Here is an 18,557-nt window from a genome sequence, read left to right as displayed (position 1 = left end):
TGCATTTACTATAATGCAAACAATTGAGAAGTTCAGAAAAGTTATTTCTTGTATGAGACTGGTGTTTGTATATAATCTACCACTCTAGATAGTGAAATAGTAACAAAGACCATCTATTGGGATATGAAAAAATGTGCTGAAATGATAGTTTTTTTATGATGATATTTGACATAATGTGGTTTTTATCAGAATTGTGTATTGTTTATTAAACACCATTTATTTTCTGTTACTTACCAGAATCTGTTTCTGTATCCTAATATACAGGCCACTTTATCCTGAAAGTCATCAAAGTAAATAAATTTTGAACCATCACATCAATGTAGGGAGTTATTGTTCCATTGGAATCAGCAGGGCCAAGTGAAGGATGAAAGTGACAGCTGTAGATTCAGAATTCTCATTTGTTGCTTCTAAATCAAAACTCTGTACCTCAATAAAACCAAAATAAGATATTTTAAGAATATAGCATACTAAAATATTTATGGATGAGATGATATGTAATATGTTTTGATTTGCTTTAAGATAATCTAAGAGTGGGGCTATGGCTGAAAAAAGATTAGTCATGACTTGGTAATTGTTCAGGCACTTTTCCTCATATCTTCCCACAAAGTGTATTGACAAAGGAGAATGCATTTTTGTTTCCATACTACTTCCGTGTATTAACTGAGCCATTTTTTTTAACATTTTTATTGATTTATAATCATTTTACAATGTGTCAAATTCCAGTGTTCAGCACAATTTTTCAGCTATACATGAACATATACACACTCACTGTCACATTTTTTTCTCTGTGAGCTACCATAAGATCTTATGTATATTTCCCTGTGCTATACAGTATAATCTTGTTTATCTATTCTACAATTTTGAAACCCCATCTATCCCTTCCCACCCTCCGCCCCCTTGGCAACTGCAAGTCTGTATTCTATGTCTATGAGTCTATTTCTGTTTTGTATTTATGCTTTTTTTGTTTTTGTCTTTGTTTTTTAGATTCCACATATGAGCAATCTCATATGGTATTTTTCTTTCTCTTTCTGGCTTACTTCACTTAGAATGACATTCTTCAGGAGCATCCATGTTGCTGCAAATGGCGTTATGTTGTCAGTTTTTATGGCTGAGTAGTATTCCATTGTATAAATATACCACTTCTTCTTTATCCAGTCACCTGCTGATGGACATTTAGGCTTGTTTCCATGTCTTGGCTATTGTAAATAGTGCTGCTATGAACATTGGGGTGCAGGTGTCCTCCTGAAGTAGGGTTCCTTTTGGATATATGCCCAGGAGTGGGATTCCTGGGTCATATGGTAAGCTGAGGAATCTCCATACTGTTTTCCTAACTGAGCCATTTAATGGCAGAAGAAAGAACATTTCTCCGATGGTTTGTGTTTTATTTGTTTTTATATTTCCCTAGTTACTAAAAATGCAAATGACTACTCTCAATTTATAATTAAGCTTAATGTACTTTTTGACTACATAATTGAATATTACATATGCAGAATCTCAGAGACAATTGTAACATTTAGATTTCTATTATCTTGCCAATTATAACTTCAAGTTATCATCAGTTAATAACTCAATACCCAATATATACTCAAGGAGAGGTTTATTGTTAACAAGAGTGATGTAAATCTATGTTATTTTACATTAAGGTATATATATTAGTTAAGGTAATGCTGGATGCCATAAGCAGACAGTCCCTAAAGTTTCAATATCTTTGCACAATAGAAATTTCTTACTTAAAGACCAAAACCAGATAATGCTTATCAGTGCTGGTGCATCTCCCTTCAAGAACCCCAAATCCTTCCATTTTCTGGAACTGCCATTTTCAACAGATGGCTTCATGGATTACCATGAAAAAGGAGAGTAAGGACTACCACACATGGAAGGCTTTTATGGGTCAAGCCTAACAGTGATGCATATCATTTCTTCATTACATTAATCAGAAGTTAGCCTCACGGCCACACCTAACTGAACTCCAAGCTGGGAAGTGTAGTGTAGGTTGATGAACAGCTATCTAGTTGGCTCATCTTTTCTTTATTTATCTGTTTTACTCTTCTTTTTGTTGAAAGTAGTGAAGGATCTTAGATTTTACCCTACTTACAAGCTAACAAGTTAGCCTGCTACCGCATGGATGCAGGCAGAAGGCATGAGGCTCCTGGAATCGGAGATAAAGGAATTTATTACTCCTAGCATAGCAAGCAGGATGAGCTCCATGATTGTGTTGGTTCCTAGGACAGTGTGAGGGGACCTACACAGGTGATCTGTATTCAGTGGTTTCCATCACAGCTGAGGAGTACTGGGCTTAGGAAACCTAAATCTTTTATAATGGGCTCCAGGTAAGCCTCTGGACTTTGCTCTGGAGGGAGGTGCTATTTTATTATACTAGACAAACAAACTTACACCTTATCCCTGGGGGAGACACTTTTTCTCTATGTAGGTTGATTGCCACACAAACATCCTTGAAAGGATAGTTCAAAACAAAAGCTGTTATTTAAAAATTTTATTTTTCTCAATTTTAATTTTTAAAAATTTTATTTTAAAAACACAAGTGTATTTTTCTTGCCATTTATTTATGCACATTTATACATACATATTATGCTTACAAAGGAGTTTTATTGTATGCAATTTTGTACTATTTAACATCCTGTGCTGTTGTGTATTTCACTTGATAGTCTTTTTTCCCAGCTTTACTGATACATAACTGACATATAACATGGTATAAGTTTAAGGTGTACAGTGTGTTTGATACACTTATATATTGCACAGTGATTACTACCATCATCACCTCACATAATTAACATTTTTGTGGTGAGAACATTTAAGATTTACTCTCAGCAACTTTCAAATATGTAGTATAGTATTGTTAACTATAATCACAATGTGTACATTAGAATCCCAGAACATATTTGCCTTATAATTGGAAATTTATACCCTGTGACTAACATCTCCACACTTCCCCTAATCCTCAGCCCCTGATAATCACCATTCTACTCTGTTTTTGTGAATTTGGCTTTTTAAGATTCTGTATGTAAGTGATACCATACAGCACTTGTCATTCTCTATCTGACTTATTTCTACTTAGCATAATGCCCTCAGGTTTCAGGCACGCTGTTGCAAATGGAAGGATTTCCTTCTTTCTCATGGCTGAATAATACTCCATTGTATATACATGTATGTATCACATCTTTTGTATCCATATTTTTTGATGGACATCAAGGTTGTTTCTATGTCTTGGCTATTATGAATAATGATGCAGTAAATGTGAGAGTGCAGATATCTCACTGAGATTCTGTTTTTATTTCCTTTGGTTATATACCCAGAAGTGAGAGTGCTAGATCACATGGTAGTTCTATTTTTAAGTTTTTGAAGAACCTTCATACTGTTTTCCATAGTGACTGTACCAATTAACATTCCCACCTGCAGTGCAAAAGAGTTCCCTTTTCCCCACATCCTTACTGACATTTGGAATCTCTTGTCTTTTTCATGATAGTCATTCTAACAGGTATGAGATGACAGCTCATTGTGGTTTTGATTTGTGTTTCCCTGATGATTAGTGATGTGAGCATCTTTGCATGTACCTGTAGGCCATTTATGTCTTCTTTCAAAAAAAACAGTCTTCGTTTCCTTTGCCCATGTTTTTAATTGGATTGTTTGTTTCATACAATTATTTTCATACAATTCTTGAGTTTTTTTGATGTTAATCCCTTTTCAGATATATGATTTGCAAATATTTTCTTCTGTTCTGTAGGTCGCCTTTGCATTTTGTTGATAGTTTCCTTTTGAAAGCTTTTTAATTTGATGTGGTCCCACTGTTCATTTTTGATTTAGTTTCCTTTGCTTTCGGTGTGAAATCTCAAAAATCATTGCCAAGATCTCACTTAATAGTCTTCGAGTTCATGATTTTGAATGGTCAGAGAGTATTGTATTATGTGGTTGTATTATAATTTAACTGTATTTCTGTTTGGGGACATTTATCTTGCTTCCATGATTTTTTATATAACAATAACTCTGTGGTGAAGATCTTAATTTTTAATTCTTATTATACATCCCTAATGTGTTCCTCAAGATAAACTCTCTCAAATTGTGTTACGTGGTCATAAAGCAGAAATGTTTGAAAAGCTCAACACACATTTTCTGAATTGCTTTTCAGAAAGCCAGTAGTACCAGCTCTCATCAGCACTGGGTATTCTCTCTCTTTTTTTTTATATTTTGAAAGGCAAACCTCAGTGCTCCATTTTTTTTTTTTTTTCAGTTGCATCTCTTTGCACACTGAGATTGAATAATGTTTTCACAGGTTTATGTGAAACATTATAAAAGGCCTTTAAGATGGCATAATATTCTGGAAAATTTAATTATTAGTCATATTTCTGAGAAAAATTTACTTCTTACTGGATTGTTAATATTCCAGGAAGCCCTGAAATGTGCTTTTGTTAGTATCTCTTTCTTGCTGTAAACCTAAATTATAAAATATAAATACTGTAATTTGTATTTTTAAAATATATTAAACTAAAAATTATACATATTACTCTTTCAAACAACTTTACAAGTTATATCAAAATTATTTTTGTTAGCCAAAATTAATTGGATTCTCTTAGACTTCTATTTCATGTACCATGTGATTTTAAGAACATGGCAGATAGACTTAGTATCTTTTTTTTATTTGTTTGTTTTTGTCTTTTTTTTTTAATCTTTTTTTTGGGGGGTATTTAGATTTATTTGTTTTTTTAATGGAGGTGCAGGGGATTGAACTTAGGACCTCTGCATGCTAAGCACACACTCTACCACTGAGCTATACCCCACCCCCCAGACTTGGTAGCTTGGTAACTTTTTTTCTTTCTTTCCATTTTAATGTCCAGGTCAAGCTGAGTAAGCCAAGTGACTTTTTTTTTTTTTTTGCACAGTTGGTTTTGACAGTATAAAATTTGGATTTCTTGTCTGTCTAATGCAGTCTTAGAATTTTTTTCATCTTCATGCTTTTTACTCATTTATTTCAGCTGCCTGGGAAAGCCTTTGCCATGGATGTTGTTGATTTATCTCCTGCACTCTTATCCTATATGGCTCTGTCATCTGCTTTTCAGACCCCAGTTTTGTCCTTCTGTAACTTCTGAGATCTTTCCATTGGGCCTTCATGAATTTACAAATAAGACATCAGTAAAATTCTTATATTCTCAACATCTTCCTTGAACAAAAGTTTTTACACTACTTCTGTCACTTGGCTCTCCCATAAGGACAGTACTGCCTTCTCCTGAAGCTGTTTCAGATGTTGAGGTCCCTCCTTATCACTAGTACTGGAGGTGAGGTAGATGACCTTCTTGTTACATATTGCTCTTTCCAGATCATTCTCCTTCATCTTTCCTAAAAATCCTTAGATTTGAATATCAAGCTGCATGATTATACCTCCTGCTACTTATATTTGTTGGAGTTTTCAACCAACCCTTGAATCACTGCCTTGAGTTTCTTGAAGATTTTGACTGTTGGGTCACAGTCACTCCATCACTATTGCTTTCATGATTCTTGGTAATCTCAGTATCCATACAGATTATCCTTCTAATACTTTGGTCTGTCAGTTTCTTGAATTTCTCATCTGCAACAATCTTGACTCCCCCATCTACACTTACCATAGTTATTCTGAAGACCTAGTCAGTATAAGTTTCTGTACCCTGTCCATGACGTCAATATCAATTTCATCCACCACAGTCTATTATCTCTTGTCCTTCTAGCTCACTTCCTTTGGTAACCCAACTCCAATAATTTTTAAACCACACAAGACCTTAACATCAGTTGATCTTAGCAATTTTTCATTTTCCTGAACCCCCTCCTTACCCAGCTTAGATTCCATGCTCCATCAACATAATCACTCCCTTGCATTTATTATCTTCAGTTACCTGCCTTTCTTTTTAGTAATTGTACATGGTTGGGAAAACCACAGCTCTACTTAAATGCAAATGTTTATCTACGAAGCACCTCCATTCATACAGCTGAATATGACTGGAACAAAACCTACAAAACACTGTCTCATTTAATATTCAGGTTAACTATCTTCAAGTGACTTCTCCATATCTTTTACATCCCATGTCAAATCTATTAGCATTTCTTACTCACTTTTTATTCCAAAAATCATATTGAGACTCAGCCCCACTTTTTATCATCTCTGTTGCTCTCACTCTTGTCCAAACTACCATCTTCTCTTTCCTAAATTTTTACTATAACCTCCTCAGTGGCTTCTCTGCTTTACGTTTGACTGTAATTTATTCTCAACAAAGCAGTCCAAAAAAACCTTTTAAAATGTAGATCAGATTGCATCTTTTTTTTCCTCACAACCACCCATGTTTCTTCTCACGTTTCTTACAGAGACCTACCCACCCTGCGTAATATGGTTCCTGGCTTTTTAAGCCTCATTTCCTGCTGTTTCCCTCTCTTTCTGAGTCTTTTCAGCCACCCTGGCCTCCTGGCTTTTCTCTGAATCTGCTAAATGTATTCTTCCTTTAGGGCCTTTCACTGTAGCTTCCTCTGCTTGGAAGGCTCCTCCCCAGGTTTCCTTGCTCCTTAGTCTTCATAAGGTCTTTGACCTGCCTATTTAAATAGCACTTCCTCTCACGTACCCCCTTGTTTTCCGCATTAGGTGTATCAGCATTTGCCATACTATATACTTTACTTGTTGGTCTCTTTCTCTTCATTAAAATGTAAGCTCATTGTTATACCTGTAGCACCTAGGACGCTGCCTGGCCATAGTAGGCACTCAGATTTGTTGAACAAATGAATGAATGATTGATAAAGTGTTCATCCACTGAAATTGTTAGGCACATGTTTAAGCAAGCTGTAGTATGATTGAGCTGAAAGAAATTGCATGTTACAATGTTAATGCCTTTGTCCTTCAGTTGCTTAGATAATTGGAAGGATAAACACCAAAATGTTAACAGTAGTTGTCTCTAGTTAGTGGCATTTCTTGTATCATTTCCATAATTGTTTTTCTGAGTATTTGGGAAGTGATCGTGTATTACTGCTATTAGGAGATTTTAATTCCGTTTTCAAGATACAATACGAGAGCTAGCATAGCGACGTGGTTCACTGAAGGACTAAGGGAAACTCAGTCACAGCAGGAAGACTGTTACCTCAGGCCCATCAGATGAATACTGGACAGTAATTTTAAGGACACTCTCAAGAATAGAAGAAGAGAAAGAATTCACTAGTATGTCACTGTACCTTCATCTTCAAAATTTACATTTCTGAATTATTTAGAATGAAGTCCTCTAGCAACTTGAGTCCTCTTAAATGCTGCCCACTGAATTCTAACACAGTAGAGGAAGCCTTTGTAGTCAAGGCCTTCTGTGAGGGCCTTTTTTGTATCTTCTGTCTCATTTGTCAGAATCTCAGTTAGTTAAAATAACTTTTATGATTCTTAACCGTCTTTTTATGTTCATAGTACTGGTGGTGACTTTTTTAGGACCTGGATTGAACTTTTTCATCTTTGGCTTCTCACAGCTTACCACAGTGCTTGGTACATAACAAGTACTCAATAAATGTTTATTGAATAATTTTTTTCAATTGATCAGTGATAGTATTAGTCTCTCATAGTTACCTTTGCTAGGAAAAAACTTTTGCTTGGATAGTAAATCTCCCATTGCTATATAGATAAACTTATGTGGTAGTGAGGAGTTGTGGGGTGTGGGTGGGGGAGAGGGAGAGAAGAAAAAAAAAGAAGGAAAAGACACAACAATGATGGACTATTTCATTAGAAAAGACAAATGCACCCACTCGTTGAATTACAGACTTTCTTTTTTTTATTGGAAAGGGATTTCATTGGGGAATTTTCCTAGTGACATGATTTGTTCTACTCTTGTTGAATTAGGAAAGTATTTTAACTTCAATATTATGATAAACTAGATGTATAAATGTCTGTGCTAATAGCTTAGTATTTTAGTCTTCTCAAATTGATGCCTGTGGTATCTGGACATTTTTTGGCCTCTTCTTGTAAATAAGGTCTCAGTGATGTTTAAGGAACAGCAACTTGTGGCCAGAAAATAAAAAAGCTGCATATTATCCAAGTTAAGCAATATAAACGGGACTCAGGAATCCCCCACTAGATCAAAAATCTCCTAGAGAAGGATGTCCTGAGCTTACAAACTAGAAACCTTCAATCTAATTTTAAATAAAGCCTTTTACGTAGTATGAGAGCATTTTTTAGTTGGTAATCAATTGGCACTATTATGTAGGCTTACTAGATTTGCAAATTTACAAGTTTTTACAAGTCAGTTGGGTCCCTTCCTCAGGAAATCAGTTTAAGTTTTTTTTTCCTATATTGACTCAAAGAGCCTAGTTGTCCTTAAATCCTGTGAATATATTTGCCTTATAATTTGACGGCATTGAGTCAACACCCTTATAGGGTCTGTAGTGTTGTAAAAAGAGAAACTGTTCAATAAAGGATCACTAAAAAATTAGTCTGTGCTGGATAAAACCAGTGTTGGACATGAGTACTGTGCTTTGCTTTAAAGCACCTACAACTATTCAAGGAAGTATATCCTGGCCAATTACTACTTTCAAAATGGATACTTTTAATTTTGAAAAGCAAATGAGCTGTATCTTTGTGAAATGAAACCATGGCTGTAAATAAAATAAATGTACAATGAAATGGTGATTTTTTTTTTAGCAGAAAAGTACTAATGTATTTGTGTAACATTAAAGTTCATAGAGATTGTAGAACTGTTCTAATTATTAAATTAAACTGTTTCAAACCAAACGTGCTTGGGAAAGTGCATTTTTCAATTAATCACTGTGTGTCAACACGTTATACTAAGTAGACCTGTTTTGAGTGTCATCAGTGTGCCTGAAGTATACGGATAACAAGAACGATAGCTTTCATTTTTGAGTGCTTATCACGTTCTGGCCATTGTGCACTAAGCATGGATTAATTCTCAAGGAACTCTATATAATAGGTGTATTTGTTATTCCCAGTTTTTAGATTTAGAGACAGGCATAAAGAGGCTAAAAAGAATTGCTCAAGATTACACAGCTAATATCTAAGCGGTGGTACAGTATTGGAAAATAGGTCAAATCTAAATATGTTAAAAAATATATTGATTGACTCTAATGTTGAATTTTGTTCTCTGTTTTTGTTCCCCTTTCTAGTTGATTTGGAGCACATGCGAACAGTAAAACCCGAAAAACACTTAAGGTTTTGCCAGGAAAATGGTTTTAGTAGCCACTTCGTCTCAGCGAAGACAGGAGACTCTGTAAGTAAAATAATGAATACTGAATATTACAATTGTTTTACTTTTATATACTAATATTCATAGGAAGTATACTTCTATTACTTAACTTTTGGAACAAGTTAATTCCTATGAAGACATGAAATATGTTAGGTTAGATATAGCATGGGTATTCTGTTTGTATTTCTCTTGTAATTCATTTAACATAATTTCACGGTTATTTTAAGGAATTAAAAAAATATGAAAGTCAAAAAGAATATAAACCATTCATAATCTCCAGCATTCGGAGATGACCTCATATGATTCCTTCCAGTCTTATTTTTCTGATGCTCACAAATACTAGTCCTACTGTCAAGGGACTGCATTTACTGTGTGCGTACTTTGTGATGGGCACTGTACTACTGTGATTCTCTCTGTTTTATAGAATAGTCTTAGAGAGGTTATGTAGTAGGGGTCCAGGGTACACAGAATAAGGGTGGAGGTAGGATTTGTAAACCTAAGGATTGACAATCTAGGGCTCACCATATTAACCATGTTAAATATTTATTTAACAAAATTGAGGTTATAATATAGAAATAAGGTTGTGTTTTACTTTTTAATGTATTTATCTGTAGAAAATTTTATCATGTCACTTAATATTACTAAATAGATTTAATAATCCATTAGATTTAAGAAATCATTAAATAAATGTTCAAAAATTTATTCAACCAGGTACCTATTGTTGGGCATGTAGATTACTTCCAAGTTCGGGATGTTGTTAAATTTTGCAAAATTTTAATGTAAAATTTTGTCCATAATTTTTGATGTTTTGATTTTTTCTTTGGAATAGACTCCTTGAAAGATAATTGAAACCTATTGATAAATTACTGCCAGAAAGCCTAAGTTAATTTATATCACCACCAGCATTGTGTGAGCACCGTATCACTGTACTCTTTTTTAACATTCAGGATTTATTTATTCTTAAATCTTTGTCCATTTGGTAGGAAAAACTAATTTTTTTTGGCTATGTAAATTTGAATTTCTTTGACTGCTACTGAAGTGGAAATTTAAAATTTTTTATTACTTATTAATTTTCTGCTTATTGTGTGTTTATAATTTTCTATTGCTTTTTAAAGTTTTCTGTGACCATTTTTAAGGTGGGGATAACAGCCATTTGTCATAATTTTTGCAGATACTCTCCACTGCCCAGATTTTTATTTGACTTAATTTTCTTGGCATTTTCAACCAAAGGAAGTTTGTATTTTTTTTTCTGTGGTTTAATCTTTCTGGTGTTTTTCCTTTATGATGTCCTTGATGGTTTTTATGCTTGGGATAAATACTAAGTAATATAAGGGTATTTAATCTTTTGGGGGGTCTAACATTTAAAAATGTGACCTCTTGGAGCGCTTTCCCCCAGGGTGGTGCAGACACGGGCACATACCCGTACATGTCATTAAAAAAATAATAACATCAGTACTCCTTGGTAAGTCCACCCATGGACTGGGCTTTCACCCGCACGTATCTTCCTAGGGGTCTTCTGTCATTTTGGAATTATGTTACCTTTCAGTATTTTAGCTTGTGTTTAACCATTTAATATTTTTTGTGTACTTATGTTGAACCACCTTTAAAAATTCTTATTGTTTTCTTGTTAAGTGTAACTTTGAGATGGTTTGTTCTTGTGAAATCACTTTGAGGCTTTTAGTCATCTCCATTCCCAGGTTACTTCCCTTTGTTGCTTGAGAAGCTGAGTTTCTGGCTTACTATGCTTTCCCTGATACTACCTTTGTCATAATTCTTAGTGATTTGGCATCTTTGTCTGTTCTCCACCCCACCTCAGCCACTCACTCCCGTGCATTGTCTTTACAAAACACCGCAGCCTTTCTGTTACCTCATATTGCATATCACGCATCCTAATCGCTGACCACCTTCTGTCTTTCCAGCTCACAACCTTGAGTGCCCTAACCCAGTCAGTCTGCAACCCGTGCAGGACCTACAAGACACTGATCCTAACACTTTTTCAGTGTCCCTAATTTCCTTTCATGTCCTCATTTTCCTCTCTTCCTAACTTAAATGTCATGGCCAGCCAAGCACATCCTGTCAGTTCCCTTTCCCCTCGTTCACGTTATCTGACTCATTGGGCTGCCTTAAACCAAGCCCCCACCTTTATGTGGCTGCATTCATGGGTTTGAACGTGATCAGAGAAAACAGAGGCATGGTGGAGGTTTCACTTAAAGTTCACAGTCAGTCACTTCAAGTGGGCCCTAGTGCTGCTCAGTAAGTGTCCATATCCCACTATCTCTCTCCCTCACCCAGATGGCTATTTCATAGCTTCTCTTCTCTCCTCAAATCTTCAAAACTTCCTCGTCCATTCTCTCAGCTGACGCCCTCGTTCTTTATTTTATAAGAAATTTGACAAACAGAAATCGACTTTCACATACTTCTGCCACCACATCTACCCCAGCTCTCCTTCCCACCCCACATCTGTATCTTCTGTCTTCTCTGCGGTTACTATGGGGTGCGCTGTCTGTGCTCCTAGTCATTTCCTCCGTTGTGCATTAGTCCCATTTCTCATTGCCTAGTAGCAAACATCGCTTAGCAGTTCTCACTCTATCCTGCGTCTTTTTTTGTCTCCCAGGTTATTCTATCAGTATACAAAATATTATGACTTCTCTTATCTTAAATACAAGAAAACCCTTGATCCCACATCTTTAGCTATTCTTTCTTCTGCCACTTACCAGTGGAATATTTTGAAAGAGTTGTCTCCAGTTCTCTCCTCCCAACTTCTCTTCAACAGTTCCAGTCAGAATTTGGTCCCGTGTTTCACCCAAAATGCTCCTATTAAGGTTACCAGTGACCTCCTTTTTGTTAAATTTAGTGGTCAGTTCTTAGTCCTCATCTTACTTGACTTAGCTGCAGCATATAAAATAGTTGATCACTCTCTCCACTTTGAAATATTTTCTTCAGTCAGCTTCCAGGATACCACCCCTCCTGGCTTACCTCCTGCCTTGCAGACTGCTCTCTTGGTCCCCTCTGCAGATTCCTTCTTATCCTTCTGTCTTCTAAATATTGGAGTGCTCTAGGGCTCGGTTCTTGGGTATCTTTTTTTAAAATCTCATTCCTTTAGTGAACTCGTCTAGTCTCATGGCCTTGACCAGACCTCTTCCCTGAACTCCACACTCGTGTACCCCAGCACCTTTGCTTATATGTCTAATTGGTAGTTCCGGTTTAATTCAGGTCCTGAACTCTTGATATTCTCCCCTCAAATCTCTCACAATCTTCCCCACTTCAGGAATGGCAGATCTTCTACCAGTTGCTAAAGCCAAGAAAATTCTGGAGTCATCCTTGACTCCTCTCTTTCTTTCACACACTACATCTATCTATTACCAAGTCCTGTTGGTTCTACTTTCAAAATATATCCATAATCTAGTGACTATTTCTTACCATCTCCACTGCTACCACTTTGTTCCAAGCCTCCATCATCTCTTACATTAGTATCCTTGCTGTTTTCTCTTTTTGTACCTTGATTTCTGAAGTGAAAACTAAATACAGCAACCAGGTCGACCTTGTTAAAAATAGAAGTCACATCAAACCACCCTCCACTTTACTCAGAGAAAAAGTCAGAGTCCTTCCAGTAGCCTATCAGATCTTACTTACGTGATTTGTACACTCTTATTCTCTTTGGTAATTTTCTTTTACAATCTTCTTTCTCTCCATTCCACCACACTAACTTTCCTGTTTCTCCTTGAACATTGACCATCAGTGAACTATACTATATAATGCTCTTTGGGGTAGAAATGATGTAAGCCTTTCGAGGACATGTATCTCTTTTTGATTAGAAATCAAAATTAAATTAGTATAGTTGCAATAAATATTCAGTAAGTAATCATAAGTAGGGATAAGAATATGATAGGACACTTAGAAGCAAAGACAAGTTATGTGTAGCAGTCAGTGACTGGAGTGGAGCTCTAGGAGTCATAGTGGACCCAGCATAAACCTCCTATGTACGAAAGGCTGTTTATAGAAAAGTCTTTGTAGGTTTTTGTTTAATGATAATGGAGTATACTGCTCCTTTTCTGTTTGATAAAATACAGTAAAGATTACTAAGTTGTTTTGCTCAAGAGATACGGAGAATTTATTAAAATTGGTGAGAAGCACAAAGAGAGGATTGAAAGGTTAGAAAGTAAGACCTTTTAAGATAAAGCTAATGCCAGATCAAAAGGCCAGTGTAGAACTGCCAGTGAGGACTTCATACAGGTGGTACAGACTGCTTGACCCTCATTTTCTTCAGGACTTACGGGAGTTTGTTATGCTAATAGTTTTTTTAAAATGTGGTATCTGTAATTAATTATCTTATGTTAAATATTTAAAAGAGTGATTTGTGTATGTTTAAACCAGTTCAGTGAATTGTATGAATTTCCAAATTACGGTTTAATCATTTAGAAAAATTATTACACTTAAAATGTTGCAGTATTTGACAAAGCTATTTTTGGAATAACCTGGTACATCATAGTTTTGCAGTTCTTGCTGTTTATCATTTTTTAGAAAGTTCAATTTACTTGAAAGTAACTTAAGCATGCCTGTTTTAAATCATTTAAACCTATTTTTGTTATGTAGGTCTTCCTGTGTTTTCAGAAAGTTGCTGCTGAAATCCTTGGAATCAAGTTAAACAAAGCAGAAATAGAACAGTCACAGGTGATTATATTGAACTTTATATTTAAAAAAATAATTTATTTCTTAAATGACATTAATTTTCACCCTGAATCCTTTCACATTTATGTACATATTCCAAAAAGCCCTAGAAATAGATTGTGTGTGTGAATTATGGTTTGTGCAGAAGATGGAGGATGTTAACTTTTGCCAAATTATGATACCCTTGAAACTGCATTTTGTCCTTTGTGTTGGAAGAAATTAGATTACTATAATAAAAATTTCATCAGTGGTTATATAATGAGTTAAGATACTGACCATATTGTTTTGTACTTCATTAAGTTCTTCTTCCTAGATTACTGTACAATATTCTTTTTGTATTTCATATCAAATCCCAACTATTTATCAAAGTTTATCTTAATTAGTAAGAATTTACTCCATTTGGCATCTTCCATGTTTGCTTTGGTAAAACATTATTTTTTCTAAAGTCTTGTTCTCTGTTCCTCTCTAAAACATCCTCCACTGTAATGATACTGATTTTAATAGTAATTAATGATATTTATTATTTTATTGTTAATTTAATAATGGTATTAATTATTGAGGATTTCCGAATTCTTTTACTATTCCTAGACAGTTCTCTTAACTAAGAAATAAACGTGAATACCAATGATCAAGCATTTAAAAATACTACTACACTAGCCAATTCACATTTGATTGAACGAAACTCAGAACAAAAGCCTATAAGGTTAAGCTTCGGAAGTGATTTGCTTAGAAGCAACAAATAAATTACATTTTTCCTCAATCCCTTCCACTGCGTTCCTGCTCCTTGCAGCTAAAAAGGTATAATGATATTTCCCCATCCTTAAATTTTTCTTTACTTCTTTTGGAGTTAGTTCTGTGTCTTATTTTCATGGTCACTCTGTGTGTGTGGGGGGGGGTGGTTTATAACAATTTGAGAAAATAGCAATTGAAAATTGTTACGCTGCTGTGGCTATTTCTAGGACTTCATTAAAATATTTGGAACTCTGGAAATCTGCAACTTGTTATTTCTCATTATACAAAAAATGTTTATTTCAGCACTTACTATGGCTAGGCACAATGTTCAGATATTTATGCCATATAAATTGCTCCCAGACACAAAAATAGTTACTTGGTTTTGGTCTAGGAGAATGGATACAAGAAAGAGAAATCACCGTGATTTGCTTGATTGCACAGAACTTGGCAGGCCGCAGAGGTCGAGTGATTCCTCTGATTTTTAGCTTCATTTTCTAAATGATGTTTGTCCCTGGTTAATCAGATAGTCCATGAATGATTGTCAAACAGTCACAAATGATTTATTGATCATGTATTACAAATGTGGTTTAGTGGTGGATCCAGAGGAAATTAAAAGAGTTTAAGATGCAGTCCCTGCCTTTAGTGAGGAAAAGTAATGTATTATGTGCCAGGCACTGTGTTATCTCATTTAATCCTCATAATAACTCTGTGGGGCAGGTGGCAGTTCATCACTTTAAGGTTAGGAAACTGAAACTGTGGAGAGGTTAAGTAACTTGATCTGCGAATCTATGGTTAGGCAGTGGTGGAGCCAGGATTTGAACTCAGGCCTATCGGACGGCAGTGTGCCTAGTATTTTCAGTCTTCCATATTGGGGGAAGATTTACTGAGGATTTGGAGTGGGGAATTGAAAAAGAAGTTGGTATGAACAAGCTGAAAAGCTTAGTTTGTATTTTGGAAACAGAAGAGCAGTTTGGTTAAATAAATGACCATTTATGTTACAGTGTGAAGGGAATTTCAGAAAAGATTATGGAGGTTTACAAATGCCAAGTTGATAAATTTTATCTCACATATTGACAGTGGGAAATAATTTTTTAAGCAGGGAAATAAATGAAAGCAGATTTTAGGTAGGATTAATCTAATGGGATTTTTTTGTGTGTGAATGGATGAGAAAGAGATTGAAGCAAAGAGATTGGGTTACTGCCCTCATGTGATAAGGACCAAAATCCGAGTCGAAGGAAAGAATGAATGTAAGAGAGACATTTCAAAGAAGAATCAGTAAGACTTGTGGAATGACTGGATAGAAGGGAGAAGTCCAAGATCACATTGAGATTTCTCTCCTAGTGGAGCTGAAAAAGGGGGAGACGCAATGATTGGTGATCCCTCCCTAGAGGGGAGGGTGTGCTGGTGCAACACAGGCTGCCATCGGAGCTCCACGGCGTGCTCGGGTTCAGGGTAACTCCAGAGAGGTGGACTGACGCAGATACTTTTGAAAGGCAGAATTTTAGAGAAGTTTTACTAATATTTTTAGCTCGCTCTAGGTCATAAGAGCCAGAAACTTACTGTTTAGACTTTAGAGATGGACTTGACACCTAAGCATGTTTTAACTAAAGCAGTATCAGATGTGTTAACTGCATAGCTCTCTACCCTCCCTGTGCACCCCTCCTTGTTTGTTAGTGCACCCCGTCTTGTTTATTATGCTGTGAGGTTTAATTCAGTCTTCAGTTTCTTGGTGTTTACTTTGAATTCATTCATTAAAGGATGAATTCAAGCTACTAGAACCTTCCTGTATTATGTTCATCAGAATCCTTTGTGTGTGGGAACTTCAGTCTCCATTCCCAAAACTAGTGAATTTGGTGCCTTTGACAGTTGAATTATTTATCTCACATTTACCATTTCTCAGTGGAAACATTTTTTTAAAGTTGATTTTTTTAAAAAAGATTCATTTATAGGAAGGTACTTACTGTGTGTTGAGCACAGTGTTATTTTTTATTGAAATGATATTTGATGTATAACACTGTATAAATCTAAGAGGTATATAACATGTTAATTTGATACGGCTATATATTGTAATATGATTGTCATTGTGGCAATAATTAGCACCTCTATTACATTACATAATTATCCTTTTTAGTAGTTAGAATAAGTAAGTTCTAATCTCTTAGCAAGTTTGATGGTTATAAAACAATATTACTATCTATAATCATTGTACTGTGCATTATATTTCTAGGGCTTATTTACTAATCATTGTAAGTTTGTACTCTTAAACAACATTTGTCTTATCTCCCCATCCTCTGGGAACCACCATTTTATTCTATGTTTTTACAAATTTGGCTTTTTAAAATTCCACATCTAAGTAATATCATACTTTCTCTGTCTGACTTATCTCATTTAACACAATGTGCTCCAAGTCCATCCATTTTTTCACAAATAGCAAGATGTCCTCCTTTCTCATGCCTGAATAATATTACACTGTATATATACTTACCCCCACGTTTTCTTTATTCATTCACCTGTCACTGGACACTTAGGTTGTTTCCATATCTTGTATATTGTAAATAATGCTACAGTGAACTTGGGGGTGCATATGTCTTTTTGATTTATTGTTTCATTTTCTTTGGATAAATACCCAGAAATGTAATTGCTAGATGATGTGGTAATTCTATTTTTAACTTTTTGAGGAAATTCCATACTGTTTTCCACAGTGGCTGCACAAATTTACATTTCCACCAGCAGTGCACGAGGGTTTCCTTTGCTCCACATCATTTCCAACACTTATCTCTTATATTCTTGATGACAGCCATTCTAACAGGTGTGAAGTGATGTCTCATTGTAATTTTAATTTGATGATTAGTGATGTTGAGCACCTCTTCATGTACCTGTTGGCTATTTGATATCTTCTGAAAGTTCATTTAAAAGCAAAGAAGTTCAGATTTTATATATACAGAATGTGGTGGGGGAGTAGGGAGGAAAGGGAGGGAGAGAGAGTGTGTACACCTGTTTTCTGTGATTTTTATGTCATTTGAGGGGCTCCTGAGGGAATTTGGTGTCACATTTGAAAGTGTTTTGTATTACTTTATACAGAAGGAGCTAGATTGTAGACTCACCAGTCACATAGAAATAGACACTATAGTAACTTCATTTGTGACATAAATATTTATAATAAGGTTTTAGTCTTGGTTCCATTCACTGATTATTTAAAGAGATTTTGCTATTTTAGTTCTAACCTAGATTGTTCCTGTTTGAGAGTCATATAAAATGAGCTATCAACACACTACAAGTTTTGCAAGGAAGGGAAGAGGGAGAAAAGAAAGGGAATGCAGTTTATTAATACAGCAGACATTTTTTGAGGGTTTACTTTGTGCCAGGACACTAAAATCTGGTGATACAGAGATGACTAAGTTAAATTCCTTGTCCTCAAGGAGCTCCCAGAATACATGAGGGCAGGCAGATATTTAAACAGTTAAGTATGCTCTGATGCCTTTTTTTTTTTTTTTACAGTTCTCAATTAGTTAGTGGTTTTATTTGCGTCATTTATCTATTCACCTCTTTTCTGTCCCCACCTACGCTCCTCTGATAGTGTGAAAGTTGGGACTAGTTGTTAACAAATGTCCAAGTTTCCCAGACTGTTGAGATTTTCTCATTTCTCTTTCTTCCTTTCTTCCTTTCTTTCTTTCTTTTACTGGGGATCAAACCAGGCACCTCGTGCAGCGTGCTCTCTGCCAACTGGGCTATTACTCCATCCCAGATGTTTTGTTTACAAAGGAGTCAAACCTTTAGAAGAAATAAATTTAGAAGTGCTATTCTCTGAGGAACTCCAGCATTCAGCTCTTTAATAATACATTAAATAATCTAAAAAGAAAATGCATAGTTCTATGTCTTATCTCTTTCAGTCTGAATTGCAAGGAGGGTTTGTCCTATATACCTGGCGTTAAGAGTTCTTAATACATTTTTAAGCTT

General features: G+C 35.4%; 1 protein-coding gene across 3 annotated transcripts in view; it reads left to right on the top strand.

Moving 5' to 3' along the window:
• RAB28 (RAB28, member RAS oncogene family) overlaps nt 1-18,557 on the top strand; it is an 89,513-nt gene that overhangs the window by 57,516 nt on the left and 13,440 nt on the right. For all 3 annotated transcript variants that reach the window (XM_032494134.1, XM_032494132.1, XM_032494129.1), the window contains exons 5-6: nt 9,121-9,224; nt 13,794-13,871. In XM_032494134.1, the coding sequence (XP_032350025.1) occupies nt 9,121-9,224; nt 13,794-13,871 (182 nt within the window). The remainder of the gene's footprint in view (nt 1-9,120; nt 9,225-13,793; nt 13,872-18,557) is intronic.

The sequence above is a fragment of the Camelus ferus genome, chromosome 2, assembly GCF_009834535.1.
Source record: "Camelus ferus isolate YT-003-E chromosome 2, BCGSAC_Cfer_1.0, whole genome shotgun sequence".
Classification (NCBI taxonomy): Eukaryota; Metazoa; Chordata; class Mammalia; order Artiodactyla; family Camelidae; genus Camelus; species Camelus ferus.
The sequence above is the reverse complement of the archived record's forward strand: the minus strand, read 5'-3'. Positions and strand labels throughout refer to the sequence as shown.